The sequence below is a fragment of the Heterodontus francisci genome, chromosome 24, assembly GCF_036365525.1.
Source record: "Heterodontus francisci isolate sHetFra1 chromosome 24, sHetFra1.hap1, whole genome shotgun sequence".
Lineage (NCBI taxonomy): Eukaryota > Metazoa > Chordata > Chondrichthyes > Heterodontiformes > Heterodontidae > Heterodontus > Heterodontus francisci.
In genome coordinates this window covers 15,857,807-15,877,074 of record NC_090394.1, presented here as the reverse complement: position 1 = coordinate 15,877,074, position 19,268 = coordinate 15,857,807, and the positions used below count along the sequence as shown (strand labels likewise).

At 39.8% G+C, this 19,268-nt stretch overlaps 2 protein-coding genes across 2 annotated transcripts in view; one reads left to right on the top strand and one right to left on the bottom strand.

Annotated features, from left to right (window-relative positions):
* Window positions 1-840: 840 nt before the first annotated feature.
* ubald1a (UBA-like domain containing 1a) lies at window positions 841-18,800 on the bottom strand. Its single transcript, XM_068055705.1, has 3 exons — window positions 18,148-18,800; window positions 17,981-18,040; window positions 841-2,362 (listed from the first exon to the last, which is right to left on the bottom strand). The coding sequence occupies exons 1-3, from the start codon at window positions 18,265-18,267 to the stop codon at window positions 2,072-2,074; spliced, it is 471 nt and encodes a 156-aa protein (XP_067911806.1). The 5' UTR covers window positions 18,268-18,800; the 3' UTR covers window positions 841-2,071.
* LOC137383211 (E3 ubiquitin-protein ligase MGRN1-like) overlaps window positions 18,757-19,268 on the top strand; it is a 257,889-nt gene continuing 257,377 nt past the window's right edge. Inside the window, exon 1 of the mRNA XM_068055703.1 lies at window positions 18,757-19,004. The gene's annotated coding sequence lies outside the window, so the exon portion shown is untranslated. The remainder of the gene's footprint in view (window positions 19,005-19,268) is intronic.

Genomic DNA, 19,268 nt, shown 5'->3' with positions numbered 1-19,268 from the left:
TATGGAAAAATTTTTAAATCTATACTCTAAAAAATATTTAAATTAAAGCTCATTAAAATAAATAATGCAGAATTCCACAGGGTGAAATGAGGCACCCTCAAAAGAAAAATGTTTTTTCTTGTAGGTATGCAGAGAGTATTTAAAAAAACAACATATCTATACTGGAGGACTGGGCTGAGCAAGAGAAGGGAGATGATGCATCATAACATACCTGCTGTACAAGTATTATCGGCTTATTTGTAGGTGATTACTGAAATCAATGTGCTTTTGTTGCCCAAAAGCACACAACTTATAGGGAGGTGAATGCACATAAACAACGATGCCAGTATATATTGTATATAAAAGAGATTAAATAATACTTGCTACACATTTATTTTTTGAATAATGAGAAAAATGAATACGCACCTATTTTCTACATCTGCACACTCTGTACAATATTAAGTCTCCTCCATACCAACTTCCCAACAGCTGCATGACTGCATTACTCTGCACCACAGGTCTCTCAGCATAGTCTTGTATAGTTCAAAGTCCTACTAGAATAAATGCATAATGTTGCATCAACCTTAAATAACTTAAGACAGTCACTTTGAAAAACAAACAAGTTACCCAAATGTACTCAGTGGCTTACAAAAAAAAAGTCACTGTCAGATTGGGATACATAAGCGACATATACCCTTTAGGCTTGAGAGTTATGCTCCAATGTTACTATTTTTCAGTCTGCCATGTAGCCTCTATTTAGCAGAACCAGGTTCTTCAGTAGGGAGGTAAGAAACCCGTTGAAAACTGATGTATGTGGCTTAAAAATGAGTATAACAGAATTACTGAATCTTCAGATACACATTGTTTCAATTCATATTTTATTGTGCTTCAGAATTATTATTTTTTTTAAACTGATGGCATACTTACCACCTGCTAAGGTTAAATATAAGATCAGTACAGGAGAAGTACCATTAGTACATACAATATTTAGCAACACAAAGATAAGTTAATTATTCATCAGGTACTCCACAAATATTGTGGAACAGTTGCCATAAAAAAAATCAATTTATTCAGAACAAGCAATCCTTAAGAAGCATGAAATCTCCATTTAGAAGTAAAGGAAACAATTTGTGCAAAGATCTGTTTCGCCAACTTGGGTTTCTCTTGACCATAAACATTCCAGAATTAGGGACATGACAGCATAGAAGGACAGCAATGAAAGAGGAAGTGATAAAATAGATAAAACAATTCTAGAAATAAATCGGTACTCCCTGTCTGTGCATAACGTAGTACAAAAAAATTATATAGTCCAAGTTTGACAAAAAAGACAAACCTGTATCCATTGCAACTGTTGCTAAAGTGAATTTAAATTCTATCACACGGTTGTTAAGAGTAGCAAAACACATTTTTTTTGTTTTTTTTTAAACTTAGTTTTTTTCAAGGTTTATATTTTAATGTACAGTATCATGCAATGGCACTTTTTTTTATAAAACATTAAAACCTTACTGTAGTAGTCTGTCTGCAGTCAGTACACTATTGACTGCTATTCTAGCTCTCCCATCCCCAAAAAACCTCATTCACAAACCAAATACAAAGATAAACAATGATTCGAAAACCTAATTTGTAATCCCTGTATTAAAGTTTTTTTAAATCGTCCGTTGTTGCAACTCCGTACACTCCCACCCTGTAATTCATTAGACAACTGCCACAATTTTACTGCAAAAAAAGTTACGGAGTAATCTTTAAAAACCATTAGTGATCTTCATGGTTGTCTCTGATATAGCAGCTAATCACTGATAGGTTCCTTTTGAAGGGTCAACGATCAAAAACAAGTTTCTCAAAGTTAACAATTCCATTTTGAAGTCAGGTTGATGGTCTTGAAAGTCTTTTAATTGTGTCACACACATGCAAGCTTCAGAAACAAGGCTTTGTTTTGAAAATTGCTGGAACCATAATTCTTCTGCTATGAAGTTGAATCTTCCCTATTGTATTCCTTCAGTTCAGATTAGCTGCAGCACAATACAACAGAAACTATTTCATATTGACCCATGCAAGATTTTTCCCGCTTCATCTACAAAGCCTTAACCAGGCCTCATCTTTCAGCCTCCATGGCAACATTAACCTTCTGTTCTGAGGTGGTTTGTTGGGACATTGCTGCTGGCCAGCCAGTATGTGGAGTTGGTGATGCTGGAGTCCACATGCCCTGCTGGTTTGGAGGAGACATAGGCCAGCCTGAGTTGAAGTTTACAGGAGGAGGAGATGTTGCCATTGAGGCGATCGGGCTGCTACTGTTGAAGCTTTCTGAAGCTTTCAGCCTTGAGAACATTGTAAGTGCATCTGGAAAATTAGGGGGCGTTGCAGGTGTGTTAGCTGGAGTGCACATCTGTAAAAACAGAAAGCCAAAGTCAATGTACATCTCAATTAATGGCAGCTTCGCAATATTGTGTCATAACTCAGTTCATCTAAAACAAGCTTAAATCAAACAATAAATTCACTGTAAAAGTAGTCAGTTTTTGGCCTAGTCCAGCTGTGAAATGTTTAGTTACAATGAGAACAAAATTTAGAATTTCCTCATTACTGTATACATGCATTCAAATGCTTGGACTGAACTTAGCCAATGGTTCATGGTTTAACAAATGGCAACTGACATACACAAAGCAGGGCTATCCAAGGTCTTCACTGAATTAGCTGGGGAGCTCCATATGCCTGAAATATTGATGGAAACATACCCCAGGAAGGCGTCCACACCTTCAGATACATAATACATATAATAAAATAGTTAGGTTGCCAAATAAATTATGTTTATCCTTCCTACTGGTTTAAAATAAAACACAATATAAGTAGGCATGCACATCATAAGCATGCATAAAATGGGGCAATAACCAGAAAGCTGGGATAGGGTAGCTTAACTGCAAGAGTAATCCTGTTCCATCAGTGAAATATTCATATTCAAAACTTTAAAATTTTCTGTGTTACCATTCACTGGTTAACCCTAGCACCAATCCAAAGAGGATTTTATATTATGCACTGTACAACAAAAATATCACTTTTACTTTTTTAGCAGTGGTTTGGACTACATTTAAGAATGGTTGCGTGTGCAAACAAGAACAGACTTCAGTATTACTTTTCTTTTCAAAAAGACAAGAATGGTACGTGCAAGGGAACTACAATGAATATCTACATAAAAAGTAAACAGCTTGTATTCAAATAGGTTTTCGGAAATATACAAAAGACTGTACAAGAAGCATTTTATAAAGTGTGATAGCAATGTGCTTTCATTAAACATTTTATTACCTGGCTACAAGGCTCAGTGGATAAATGCAATCATCTGGAGATGCACTGAACCATACAGACCAGCAAGGCCCAAGGTTTGATCCTTGGCGTGTGTTAAGTGTTTAGGGGATAAGGATTTCTAATCCTGATAACTATCCAGACACCCCTAGTAGAAAATGTGCTTCATGTGACTTCCCCTCCAATTAAATATTCTCCTGACACTCATGCACTCAATTCTTGCAAGAATTACATAATTAGAATACTGAAACAAGCCATTTGGGCCAACCTGTCAGCGTTGGTTTATTCTACATACAAACAATAGCTCTAATCTCACATGCCTACCCTGTTTCCATTATCCCTTTCCTTCAACCACCTAGCACTAAAAGTTGACAAGCTCTCTGCATCAATCAGCAACTTCAGCAGTGTATTAAAATCCCCCATGTAAATGGTCACTTGACATGGTACTGATGCTGATGGAACTGGACCTAAACTTTTGTCACCAAATTCAGAAAGGATGGGAAGTAAAAGAGCATTTTGGGTGGGGCAGTGGGAATACTGCCCTTTGCATAGATTACTTTAAATTGATTGCAGAATAAACATTTTGCAAATTTCACTTCATGGTAAACTTTTTTTGCAACAGTTATTACAGATCAAAAAATTGCACCTGGATCTACTGTTCATTAACAAGAGTGCTACAGATTGCTTGCAACAATTCACAGGACTGCCCTCACATTTTTAGCTAATAAAAGTTTGAAAATAGGCGTTCAATATCAAAATAAAATAGCTCTGCTTAAATGAACGTCTAACCATTGACTACGTTTATAGTAGTTCAATAGTCTACTGCTCACTCCCAAGTCAGATACGAAGGTTTAGGTTTGATTAAAGATGGTAATGTCACAACTTCCCCAACAGCGAGTTATCACACTTTCAAAGAAAGTCTATCATGAAGATGTTGTCCTACAAATGATTAGTACAAATCCACAAAGCCATTCTATTTACATAAAAATTCTCTTTTGTTTTGCTTGAATGGGAATATAAACATACTACTGTAATATAAAACGGAAATTTGTAATTTTGCCAAACCCATTGCTTGCCAATCTAGTGAGCTGTGAAATTATTCAATAAGCCTAATGTGGTGTTTGCTTTTCCTCTAGGTGTAGGTGATCCTGGATGATTCTGGCTTTGTCCTCATCCCACCTGGAACGATTCTGAAATTTGAGGGAATTATGGGCTGAATTTTATCAGCGTGCTCCGCTGTGAAGTTGGCTGCCTACAGACACGGAAGTGCCATCACAGAGCCCTTGTGATATTATGCACTGGGGCTCATTTAAATGGAGGGGGCAGAGTGGCCGCTGCCAATGACGTAGAGGAGGCGGCCGCGACCCTGACAATGGCGTCTGGCGCAGGCTCTATTTTTAAAGGGCTTCAATCCCTTCAGGTTAATATAAATTTTTAAAGCTTTTAAAGAACACATGCCATTGAAATAAAACAGTAGCAGATGTGGGCCCTTTCCCAACCCCCACAATGGTGTTTTTATTGTCCGATCTGATGGAAATTTATTTTGGTCCAGCACGAACTTTCATCCCTTCAACCCCTTCCCACAATCAGTAAAAAGCGTCTGTCCCGTTCCGCCACCCACCTGACTTGAAAATTAAACACCTCCCCACCAGGTTCTCACCTTGAAACTCCATACAGAGTCCCAAAGGCGTGCAAGTTGCAGCTGGAAAAATGGCGTGGGACGGCGCCAGGAGCTGGTAAGGGGATTTGCATTTATTTTACGTAATTTCAATATTGAAATGAAGGCCCCGCCACTTGGCGACAGGGAGTGGGGGGCTGCACCAAGGCCTCGTGCCGCTAATATGTGGCAGGGCCTTCTCAGTGTCATGGGTCGTGGCGGGCCGCTCCTGCGAGCATTTTACTGGCCTCCCTGTCACGATCCACGACGCCGAGTGGCTGGTAAAATCCAGCCGTATACTTTTTTTCAAAAAGAAAGTCAGTTACTGCCTACATTCAGTGTGTAAAGTACTTTGTATAATTTAACTTGCAAGTTAAAATACATGGATAACGACTACTTCAAATAAAGGAGTGAAAGAAAAAAGTCGTGACACAAGTACAGGACAGAGCACATTCAATATATTTTCTGCGAATGCAAGATTGCAGTTAGAACTTCAGCAATCTAAACTTTGTATCTAGTAAATATATAATGACAAGTGCAAATTGAGTTTCTTTGTCTAATAACCTGAATAAATTGAATTGCTTTTGTATACTTGGGCTTATTCAAAAGCAAAAATCAACAAGCTGAAAATGATATTTATTTTATTAAACAAGTTGTCTTGCAATACTCAAAATTTTGGCTAGGACGATATAATTATTTGAGGCATCAGGGTTTTAGTGTCTTCGCAAGTGTTATGGAACATTTTGGTGCATAAATTTGCAACCCCAACAGATACCTACCAGTTTTGTTTTGTCTGGAAATTTCAAAACCACTTTCAACATCCAGCTCAAGTACAGTACAATATGTTCAGTGCAAAATTTCACACCAGCCCAGTAGGGCAAATATCACACTAATCTCTCCACGTTGCTGGGGCAACAACTGGAAAACTGGCTGCTAGCTGGACATTGTACCTATATTTACTTTTTATAGTAGAGTGCATTATTACAAATCTGTTTTTAGATTGGCTTGATGTACTGATGAAAGTAAAAGTACAGTGAAAGATTTTTTCCTCGCGATTTTAATAACTTGGAACAGCATTAAAGTTTTAATACCATAAACGTACCTCCTTCCCCTCTCCAACCACATTGAAGAATTCTCAAAATTAGATTCTTTGTTGTAGCTTTGAACACACTCCTGCAAATTTTTAACATGGATTCAGAATTGCCAAAATGGCATAAAAATGTGCACTATAATATGAAGCAGTTTCTAAAACCTCTGCTCATTTTTAAATCAGGGTACTGCTCAACGGAAACAGCATAAAAAGTTCTGCAGATCTGTAGTTATAGTATCAATTTCCCCCAGTAAAATTTGAAAAACAATGGATTATACACCACCAAAAGAACTTACATACATGCACAAAGTTTCTCTTTGCCACTACTCAAGTGCCAAGCTAAGTGGGGCCTATATTTACCCACAGCGAAACAGAAAGCAGGATTGAAAATGACTATGCCTGAGGAAATTTTTCATCTAAATTTTATATACTTGTTAGGGACCTCCTCACCAGACACCATACCCAGATTGTCTCTTTCTGAATCTCATGCAAATGTGAATGGTGAGACAAGGTAGAAACTTTAAATATGTGGTAATAATTATTTACCTTTTTTTGCTTTTGCTGGAGGCCACAACTTAGCAACCAAATCAATGAAAATATTACTCAAAGGGAAGTACACATGGTTTTCTTGAATTCTCAATGCTTTGAACTTATGGATTTACATTTATTTACAAACACAAGCTACAGATGGCCAAGTAACAGGGATACACCGGAAATGTCATTCATACTAAACTGCATTCATTGAATTAAATCCAGCAGGCGAGGTGGAGTACTTCAATTAGAGAGAGAACTGGTGCAACAGGTTTCTTTTCAGCAACGAAAGGGCAGCATTGATAGGAGGCGTGGAGACGTCTGCAATCCACCAAATGAAAAGGTGTGGTGACAACAGGGAGTAGTGGGTGCTGTAAACACCAGCCATGTTCTTTAATGGAAATAAATTTCCAATGTTGCTATAAACAGTAACAACCATTTAGAGGGGATTCACCTCTACCATACTCCATACTATATATGTTTTTTCCCACCACACAACAAAGCCAGCAACTTTGAATGAAGTGTGCTGACATTCGTCTTAGGGTGTTAAAAGAAGTGGCTAGTGAGAAAGTTGATGCATTAGTTTTAATTTTCCAAAAATTCCTAGATTCGGGGAAGCTTCCGTTAGTTGGAAAATAGCAATTGTAACTCCTTTATTCAAAAAGGGAGGGAGACAGAAAGCAGGAAACTACAGGCCAGTTAGCTTAACATCTGTCATAGGGAAAATGTTAGAAACTATTAAAGACGTTATAGCAGGGCATTTAAAAAAATTCCAGGTAATCAGGCAGAGTCAACAAAGGAAAATCACGTTTAACCAATTTATTGGAGCTCTTTGAGGGAGTTACATGTGCTGCGGATAAAGGGGAACCGGTGGATATATTGTACTTAGATTTCCAGAAAGCATGTGATAAGGTGCCACATCAAAGGTTATTGCAGAAAATAAAAGCTCATGGTGTAGGGGGTAACATACTGGCATGGATAGAAGATTGGCTACCCAACAGGAAACAGAGAGTATAAATTGGCTGTTTGCTGGTTGGCAAGATGGAACGAGTGGTGTGCCACAGGGATCTGTACTGGGGTCTCAACTTTTTACAATTTATAAAAACGACTTAGATGAAGGGACCGAAGGTACGGTTGCTAAATTTGCTGATGACACAAAGATAGGTAGGAAAGTAACTTGTGAAGAGGACATTAGGGGCCTACAAAGGGATATAGATAGGTTAAGTGAGTGGGCAAAGACCTGACAAATGGAGTATAATGTGGGAAAGTGCGAAATTGTCCACTTTGGCAGGAAGAATAAAAAAGCATATTATCTAAATGGTGAGAGATTGCAGAGCTCGGAGATGCAGAGGGATCTGGATGTCCTAGTGCATGAATAGCAGAAGGTTAGTATGCTGGTACAGCACGTAATTAGGAAAGCTAACAGAATGTTATTGTTTATTGAGAGGGGAATTGAATACACAAGAGGGGAGGTTATGCTTCAGCTATACAGGGCATTGGTGAGACCACATCTGGAGTATTGTGTACAGTACTGGTCTCCTTATTTAAAGGAAGGATGTAAATGCGTTGGAGGCCGTACATAGAGTTATACAGCACAGAAACAGGTCCACCGGCCCATCGTGTACAGAGAAGGTTTACTAGACTAATACCTGGAATGGGCAGGCTGTCTTACGAGGAAAGACTGGACAGGCTAAGCTACTATCCGCTGGAATTTAGGAGAGTAAGAGGTGACTTGATTGATTGAAACATACAAGACCCTGAAGGGTCTTGATAGGGTGGATGTGGAAAGGATGTTTTCCCTTTTGGGTGTATCTAGAACTAGGGGTCACTGTTTAAAAATAAGGGGTCGCCCATTTAAGATAGAGATAAGGAGAATTTTTTTCTCGGAGGGTCGAGTCTTTGGAATTCTCTTCCTCAAAAGGCGGTGGAAGCAGAGTCTTTGAATATTTTTAAGGCAGAGGTAGATAGATTCTTGATAAGCAATGGGGTGGAAGGTCATCGGGGGTAGGTGGAAATGTGGAATAATCAGTTCAACCATGAACTTATTGAATGGAGGAGCAGGCTCAAAGGGCTGAGTGGCCTACTCCTGCTCCTAATTCGTATGTATGCATTCCTTTTTCTTTAATTGAAAAAAAGGAACTGAAGTCCAAAATATGGAATCAACAGAATCCCTCGTACCTCCCTTGCCCTGAAGAAATTACATTTGCTGAAGAATGGTTCCATGGGTGCTGGTGGCACTTTGGCATCTTTCTCACATGGTCATTTTAACCTATGATGGGCTAGTCAGTAATGGCCAGAATTTACTGGGAAGATAACAGTGACTTTAATGCACAAGCTGCTATTAGTTTGTAAATCATCCATCTATTTGTGGTGAGGAAGAAATATCCCATTAGTTGTGAATTACCTCAAACAGCTAGAAGCTTTGTGTTGTTCCAGTCAACCTTGTGAAAATGGCAGCTCACCGTCAATTCTCAGTGAGTTAAGAAACTGTTGCATTAATTACCAAGTAAACTCGCCACAGAAAATTTGTATTGGTACTTAAAGACCACAATGGGCCTTTTAATTGAGATTTTGTTCCTAGAATGCTATTCAACATCTCTGGCGCAGAAGGGGAATACTGAAATAGTGGAGTCTGATTCCTACAGATAGCAAATTGAAAAAGTTGAATTAATTTTATTTTCTTAGTTTTCCTTTCTGTCTGAAGGAAAAAGTCAAATTAATGGGATATGCCGCAAGTTGTCCTGCTCCAGCAAATTCTGGGCCAATATGGAGTATTTGATCAGCAGGGGAGCAGGCATCACACCCAAGTCTGACCCTGTTCTCATCCAGCACCCACAAACATTTCCAGAAGAGACAGTGATCTAGCACAGAAACCTCAGATAATTTTCCCCTCCCCAGTCTAGGATTATCAGTGCCACCTGCAGCAGCATTACTGTTAATCTGAATTAAATTAGCTAATCCAGCACTCAGGATTAAACCTGGAACTTTCTAGGTTTGGATGGTTCAGTTACTGACTGCTTAAACAGCTGCTGATTAAAAGCATATTAGTTTTTTGTTACATTTAACTCTGGCATAAAGATTTTAATTTATCAATTTTGAAATGGATCTATTAATTTCGGTATTCTATATGCCGTTATCGCAAACAAAAAAGGATGGAAGCACTTTCAAAAAAGCAAGCGTAGGTCATATTGGCTGATTAATATGGAAATCCAGGCGGATTTTCTTACGAGTGGTACTAATACTGCTGGCTGGATTCAGTCACATGCTAGACAAATGGGCACTGATCACTTCCACCCAGTACCTGCTGGAAACTCCCCCGTTAAGTTTCCAAGTGTGTTATATGCTCATGTTATTTACTCTCACCTAAATCAGAGTGTGAACCTCATTCTACACACCTATTAACAAGGGCCTTCGTTCATTTCGCTGAATCTCTCTACATCTGGGTGGAAATACTCCCTGGCGTTACTTCCACCCATTTAAACCAGAGTTTAAAGGTAAGCTGCATGATCAAGTCATACTCAAGAGTCTCAAAACTTTTAGATTAATTATTTTGGAAGCAATTTTCTGTTTTTTGAAACAGAGGAAATGTTTCTGATGACAGACAAGCAGGCCAATCATTGTTTACAGTATTAGAAAAACTCCTTGCAAAAGTTCAGTAAAGCTGCAAGAAGGAATCTGTAAAAAGCCTCCCATAATGCCAATACGTATTTCACCTCAAAGTGCACAAAGCTTCTAACTTAAAGCTAGAGTCGAGAACTCCTTTTGTCAAGTTTTTAATGCAACAACCAGTAGGAACATTAACTATATGTCATGCTTTACCTGGCACAAGAGGCATTTGCTGGCATCTTAAACTGCAGCTGCAAAAAGAAACTCCAGGCAAATTCTCTGCATTTTATCCCAGTGCTTCTGCTTGGTGATAGTGCATGACTTCTGAACCCCACTTCCTAATCTTACACTTTCAGATGCTCCCCCAATGGTAGGAGTGAGGTGGTAGTCTACTGGGCATCAGAAGGAACCCCTTAGGATGACACTAGGATTTGACTTCCTTCCTTCTGCTGGGTCACAGGATAGTTCTGCAACTCACTCTCCGCTGTTACAGTGGTTGTTTTGTTCTATCCGTTTTCTGCCAAATGCTCTCACATGGCAGTATGTATTTTGACCCTAAGACAGCAACCAGATTCATCCCTACCCCAGCCAAGCCTAGCTGCTAGGCACCACTTTAGCAGTGATCTGAATTGAAGCAGACCACTGGGCAAAAGAAAACCCTGCATAATAGCTCATTCTCTTAGGTCCTTAGTATGTGAACCCAGACAAGATAGTCTATTGTAGATTAGGTCCAAAATTAATCTAACTGGGTTTAGTACATTTATGACTGGAGAGCTCTGCTGCAAAAGGCCATAGTGTCACCATATACTTCATGGTGGACTGAGGTGCTGAGAAGCCTTTGTGTGCACTGAGACATTAGTGAATTTCTCCACACTCACCATCAACTCTTGCAGGGTGCTAAGCATATCTATCAATGCATGAATAAAATGTTAGTGTTCAAATAAGTATCTTTATAAATACAGGCACCATAACATTTGAATTCCAGAACTCTGCAGCTAGGAAACTCTGATATTCCTTTAAACAGTTCCTGTTTTTCCCATTCTTGCTCATTGCTTCACCTGGTGCTCCCTCTTGAAACTTACTAACTAAGCTCTCAGGGTAAATGTGCCTGTGCTGCTGCTTGCACCCTTAGTGAGTAATAGAGGTGCTGGCTTCTTCTGCAGCTGAGGGACTGGGCAATGTTTCTTGTGTGACACCTACTGAAAAAGAAGAGGAGCGTAGATTACAATGCAGCCATCCCTTCAAACACTGCTTACCTGGAGAATAAAACATGCTAAACGGTATTGTGCCTCAGGGACAGTACGTGAGTGAGTAGAGTTAGAAGAAAAAACATGACAAGGATGGTACTAGCCCTAAGATAGTGCAAGTTCTCCAACTTCACCGTCTCACTTTCTCAATGCACTGTGTTCCAGTATGCCATCTTTTCAGGTTCTTGGGACTTAATATTACAGGCTCTTTCTGGGTGAAGTTCTGTATGGATGGGGCAAAATCCTGGAACTCCCTTCCTAATAGCACTGTGGGTGCACCTACCCCACATGGACTGCAGCGGTTCAAGAACGCAGCTCACCACCACCTTCTCAAGGACAATTAGGGATAGGCAATAAATGCTGTCTTAGCCAGTGACGCCCACATCCCATGAACAAATAAAAAAACTGTGCCTTGCTGCAGAATGGGCATGAATGCTAAGCAAAGTACTGTAATCTAGCCTGAGTGGATAGAAAAACTTGTGGCATGTCGGCATCGTCAATGTACTTGGTACAAGGTCATGGTGGGTATTCTTACCATAGTTGTATTGCTGTGCTCTCTAAACAACTTCTGTATTTTCAGTCAGGTCCTCTGCATCGTGGAAGCAGCACAAATGGGGAACACCACCTGCACCTTGTTCAGCTCACCTATGCACAGTGTCAAACAGCACATTTCTCCTCTCTCTCATTACAATCTGCAAATTTTCTGCTATATTTGCCTACAAACAATGGTTATGTTTTAAAAGTAATGCATTGGCTGTAAAGGACTCAAGGCTAATGCAATGTATATGCAAGTTCTTTCTCACATTTCTTTCAACGCCACCTCTGGTAATCCATTAATAAACTGGGGGCCGAGACAACAATTTGCAACAGTAAAACATTCAGCCATTAAAAACACCATTTCCCTTAAACAGCTGCTGCTGTTTTCAGTCCCTACAGAGGCACCAAATATCCCACTTCCCCAAATAGTGAGCTTCGAATGACTGGTATAATATGCACAGGGAGCCTGCTGCAAACACATAATTAGGTCTGATCTAGAAATGTTGTGGGTGCAGGTTTTTGTAAAGATTGTTGCACTGATTCCCCACTCAGCCTGCAAATAGCGTATGAAACCCAAGCTTTTTTCACTTGCATGCTCCGATTATTTATAATGTTACAAACATGGCTGTCGGCTTTTAGGTCCATTCTATGTACAAAACAGTCAGATACACCAAAAACCCTGGGAGAACGTTCTAGATACATATACAGCAAAACATTATTTGGCAAGATTTTTTTACAATACTGTATCAGTGAATTTTCTACTGTCTCCATTGTTTTACTTTTATAACTAATCTATGTTAAAAACCATAGGCCTCTCCTTTTGGTCTAGGATGTGAAGTTTACAACAGCAAGCCACAAGACTTGTTTGACACTCTTGACTGCAAGGCTAGCTTAGGATTCTAACGACCTCCTGCTGTCCTGGAGGTTCCACCCCCCACCCCCACCTCATGTGCTGCCCTGCTTCTGGATTGTTTCTGCCCTACATACTGCTATTGCTTTCAGGGATACGCCCTTCTCACATTTGCCCCTTTAATCTTCCTCACTACTTGTGTCCCCCAACTGCACTCCATTCTGATTTTTACCCTCTATTATGCCTTCACCTCCAAGGAGATGAATTAATCATAAAATTTCCAACTTAAATGAATGCCAACATTACATAAAGGCATCACCTTCACAATGAAGGATACAAGAATCCTTGAAACTAGAAAATGTACACGTTCATTAATTAAAACAAACATGCCTGGACCTGTAGTATAAACAAAAACAAACAGAACATTGGTAGATTATGGAAAATAAATCATTTGTGGTATGTCCAATTTAGTTGACTTGAACCTGTATCATTGGAGTTATGCACCACTACACCATTCAATACTTCAGTCTCTGGAATTCACCCAATTTCCTCTACCAACTGCTTTGGTGCTATTGTTTGTTTAAAATGTTTGTGATCACACTCCAATAGGTCACAGCATTTAAAGATAAGGTCTGATGATGATACACCCCCAAAATACACTTTCATAACAAAGAGATAGTGCACTTTTGCTATTGTTCTGCTATCCATTACACATTCATTATGTACTACTTTGAACAACTGTAAATCATCTTTATATATACATAATAGTAAAAATGTTCCTCAACAGACCTGGTCTCTATTGCTACAAAAGGACAATTATGCCGCTTATTCCATTTCAACATTGCAGGTTACTGAATACCTGTTACCAAAACTATACAAAGAATTCATGGTAGCCAATAAACCAACACCTGATGTACAATGCAGGTTTGATGGCTGGATAAGACAAGTATCCCATCCCCTTCAATGATACTAAGTGCCCTCCACTCCCCCACAAACAGGTTCATCTGAAAATGTTGCAATAGTTTTTACAGCAGGGTTTAAAAGTAGCCCATATTGCTTCATTTCCTTCATACTTGATTGCTTTTCTCGCATGATGTGTTTCTCTCCATGCCATTGTTGTTCCAATATTATTTTTCCAGGAATCTGAAGCAAACTTAATTATTGCTGCAGAAAACAGACTTGGTGCAAGCAGACATACATATACAAATGAACTTTACTTAACACTTAAGCTAAATTGTCATGTTTCTACCCATTTTAAAATTACTGTAAAGAAGAATTGAATATTTCTCTTTTTCATTGAGGACTACTTCACTTTAGCAAGTTTATCCTGTAGGTAGCCGAGACATACAAATAGAAGAATCCAGATCTAAAGTGCAATGCGTGTGAGGTTAGCTGATTTCAGCCAAGGCAGTGATAGGGGTACCATAAATCAGCCTCAGTGTCCCAGGATAAGGAAATAATATTTTGTGGATATTGTGTGAGGCTTGACTGTTGTACCCCCAACAGTGGACATTCACAGACAAGACTGGTTACTTGACTAAGGTACCAGAAAAGTGGAAAAAACAGATACTGAGGAGAAAAAAGAACGCCCAATGCCTTCTCCAGTAAAAAAAAATAAGTAAGCCTCAAATGATGCAGAAAACACTCAAGTTAACTGCAGACTCCCATATTTATGATTATTTCAGCTCAATGCTTTGTTTACATGGTCCAGTGAAGCATTGAAGCTTTATTTACAAAAGGTAGCTGTGGGGAAAAGGGAGTATACAGCTGGAGTACTCAAAAGATTAAAACACAAAAGATGTGCAACAGGCAAACTTAAATTTTCAACGAGTTCTGAAGAATTTAACACACTGCAGTTTCGCTAAAACTAGTACACGTAAGTACTAACGTGGGTTTTCGCCGGGTGTTTCGGTTTCCTCTCAACGCCGAAGACTTGCAGGTGATAGGTAAATTGGCCATTGTAAATTGCCCCTAGTGTAGGTAGGTGGTAGGGAATATGGGATTACTGTAGGGTTAGTATAAATGGGTGGTTCTTGGTCGGCACAGACTTGGTGGGCCGAAGGGCCTGTTTCAGTGCTGTATCTCTAAATAATACTCAACTGAACTACTGAACATTGTTATATTAATAACTCATATTAATGCAGTTTCGCTCCAAACAGTAGAACAAAGTTATAAACTCGAATCAATCATCAGTTTTATTTCTAGGCTAAGTATAAACTCCATGTCACACAATTTGTTTTCTTTTGGATGTTAGGTTTCTAAATAAAAGGGATAAGAGGTAAAATCAAAAATGAAATGTGATTGGGATAAATGATAATCCATATTCAAAGAAGTTAGTTCAATAAAAAATATATTGTATATAATCACTCCATTTTCCCCTTCACTATGCACACTGTTCACCTTTTAAACAGCTTTTTTCCAACATTATTTACATTTTAAAATTATCAGCAAAAACTAAACCCAAACATCTGGCTTTTCTGTAAATAAGAGAGTCCTTTGTATCTAGAAAATGTCTCCATAATCATTATTTGTTTATAGTAACAGTTTCTACTTTAATGTACACCCCATCTTTTTCCATAATTGTGATGATATATTTTTATGTCAATGAAAAGCAGCTGACGCCAATTTAACATTAAGCACGTGTTTTGCTTTGTTCACAGCAAGAAATCTGAATGGTGATCACATCATTTCTTTCATTTGGTCAGCCTTGCAGTTAATCCACTAATGTCTGATTTCCAGCAATCTCAGCCTGGTCTGGCAGACGAGACGAGGTTGCTTGAGCTTTGGCTATATCTGATGCAATTGAAATGGCAGGTCACATCTGGTTCTCGAATAAGCACGGATATCACTTCCAGATCTCAAGCCTCTATTCATAGAAATCAGAGTTTTCCATACCCAAGCCCCAAGGAGGACAAAATTCAAACACTTCTCTGCATTTCACAGAAATTGCAAGTCCCAGACAATCTCCCAATCACAGGAAGTTTTTAATTTTACCTACCTCCTTAAAGCTCTTACTTAACAACCATCACACATTTTAAGACTGCACTTTAGTAGAAGGCAAACCACATCAATTGTAATGCTTTTTGACCATTTACACATGAAAAGTTTTTATTGAAGGTAACTGCACCACAAAACATTGTACTTATGACTAGCATTCACATGCTATAAAAATTTCAAAATGAAAATGACAATTACATATTTTTCTTATTTCTTTGAAAAGTGAACTGCTTACATCTCGAAGTAAAAGAAGCAATGTCCTTTTACTCCAAGTCTAACAACACTGATGTTCTACAGGCAAACATCAACACCTATAGAACTGCTGTTTCATAGGGAATCCATTTTAGTTTAACTTCCTGACAAATGGGAAATGCCTGTGTTTACATGAAGGACTGTGTTTGGGGAATTGTCACGTGGGGGGTGGGAGCAAAACTGCTGGTAGGAAACAAACATGGCATCACAACACAAACACATGCTGAGATTAGGGCAAAATTAAAAATTTACCATTTTTTACAATTCCATATTTTCATTAAAATATTTAAGGCAAAACCATGCTGTTGTTCTCTTATTTTCTCTAGACACAACAGCTTTGTGCATAGTTACTAATGTTCTTTTGAAAGCTGCAAGTGGTGATTCAATGGAAATGAGGGCACTACACGTTATTTCAACAGCCCCATGTGTAAATTGTGCAAGGAATCAAACTCATGAGATTCCTTCTTTAAGATTTTATAATGTTTTAAAAGAAAAAGCACAACAATGATCAAACATTTTACTGGAACCGTTTAGACTTTTTGTTTGAAATTTCTTTTATTGACAATCTTGCACAAACTAGCATGTGTACTAGTAATTTGGAAATAAAGCAAATTGTACTTTGATCTAGAACAAAAACAAATTTTTCTCAAAATGTACTAATTTTTTTATACAAGTTTAAAATAAACTAGATTCTTGTGACAGTGATGTTCATAACTTTGAAATAGTAAGCCATTGATATGATATACCACCCTCCAAAAAAACTGCCTCATCACATTCCTGACTTTCAAAACATACCAGTAGTTATCCCTTCCAAACTAAAATGCATTACTATAACTAAAAACAATGTCAAAAACGTTTAACTGATCTGTAGATTAATACTATATTAAGTAACACAGATAAGGAGACTTTGCTACATGTTTGTGCATAACCAAATTTTTATGCTAAAGTAGAGCAGATTAAAAATGGCTGCCCCATAATCTTCGACTTTCTAAATACCATCTGCATCTCTCTAAAACCAGCCTCTTAATACTACTTCGCTTCATTCACAGGTTTGAAGGTATAAGCATCAAAAGCTGTATTTTATGGCACGCTTACAAAACCAAATCACATTTTACGAATATTACAGTTAAGTCTGCACACAGGAAGAGTATACATTTTAAAAGAGTCACAATAGACTTATCAACTGACATCTAATACGCTAGGCACAGGATCAGGCCAAACATGCCAATAACCATTCACATACCACACCGTCCCTTTCAAAAAAAAAACCACGCAAGGGCGGCGTTGACCACACATGAAGTAGCTACTGCAACAACTTGAAATATTTATTTGCGGGACTCATCGCAAAGAGAAAAATGCTAATAGAAAACAGAAGTGGTGGGGGGAACAACAGAGAGGGAACATTTCCAATACAAATTCTACTGATCTTAATGTGGTTTAACGTGGCGAGCGGAAACCATAACATTACGATCACAACATAGACGGCGACAAACTCTGCCAACAAATACAATCATAGTCGATGGAGGAATGGTAGGGGGTGGGGGTGGTGGTATTGGTGGGTTGGTCAGGAAAACATTAGGTTATTCCAACTGGAAGAATGTGCCTTTTAATAAGAAGGCAGGAAAAAACATTTTTAAAAAAAACCCAAGAAGGGCAATGTTTCTTCAAAATCCACCCCCTCCAGAACACATCTGCGCCCAGCCATTGTAAGGGACACAATCCGGGGTGGGTTAATGTGCTGGGTCGAACATGATGAGCCGCCGGCTCTGTGTGTTTATTTTCCCTCTGGCTGCCCGATCCCAACATGGCGGCGCCGGCTAGCCGGGGGAGGCAGGGAAGGGGGCGGTAAATGGTGGCCTGTGCCCGGTTCTCCCCTCCGGGACCCCCTCACTCTCATCACCCCACCCAACCCCGGCATACAGACCGCACCGCAGACCGCTTACCATCTGATGGTGATGATTGTACGGGACGTTGGCTTCCTGGAAGAAGGCGCTCAGAGCCGTCTACATGGAGAAAGATTAAAAAAAAAACGGTCACTTGGATGGCCACGGATTAATGTGGAAGATAAGGCGCTGGGTTTGTTTCCCACCCCCCACACTCCCTGCCTTACCTCGAACTGCCAGTGCGCCGCCTGTAAGAGTTGCTTGGCCTGGTCGGCCGCACAGCCTGCGGTCAACACGAACTGATTGATCATCACTTGGTGCTTTAGCTCGTCCATATTAACGGACATCCTGCCCGCACTGATCTTTATCTATATTATAGATGTATATGATGATGTGGGAGAGTGAGTATCGCTGCTGCGGGCTGCCTATCCTCCTCCTGCTGCTCTTGTTGTTGTTTTTCTCCCCGGCCCCAGCTCTAACGTGCTCCGACACACCATCAGCTCCCAAACACCAATACAAATATTTACCAAGCGCTCAGACACTCGGCCTGGCCCCGCCCCTCCACCTGACGTGAGCTCGGGTTACGCCCCCCCCGCTGGCGTCACCGCTTGCTCTCAACGAACTCCCGGGTGGGGGAGGGGCCAACTTCCGGCTGTTTCAAATTAAAATAACGTATTTCCCCACCCCCCATAAATCATCTTTTTTGAATGATATGGACACGTGTTCTTGACTCTCCCAATCCTCTGTTGTCGTTTCTTACAGTTAGAAAAAAAAAATCAATATTATTATGCCGAGCCCTGGAGGACAGTACGCATGCTCCAAAGCACCGACGGGTGTTCAGTCTGTCTCGCCGGGCTGAGGTGTTTACTAGCGCGGTGAGCGACCGGGACCGGGACCGGGGCCAGCTCTCTGTTCTTTCATGATAAATTACCGAGTGTGTGAGGAGAGACAAGCTCGAAAAAAGTCTGGGAGAAATCACTCGGCCTCCCAGCATTCCGCTCGCCTCTTGCGGCAATCCCAGCCCGAAAATAGGATGACGCAGGTTGATGGGCATAAAGGCGAGGCCAATCAGAAGCCGACTTGTGTGGGTATCTGACCATAAAAGGTAGCCTTAGAATGTTGGGCTTCACTGAAGAAGGTAAACAGTGAGGCTGCACCAATGAGGATGGTGGAGGGGCGGGGCGAGGCCAGCTCTCCCGAATCGCGCCGTGTTATTTTTATCAAAGGCAGCGGCATCCACTATATGAGCTGGTTCCTGCAGTTAATGTAGAGGCTGGATGTTGACTAAGCCAAGAAGGGAGTGGTAGCAGCAACGGACATGCATTGTTATAATTACACTACTTTTTAA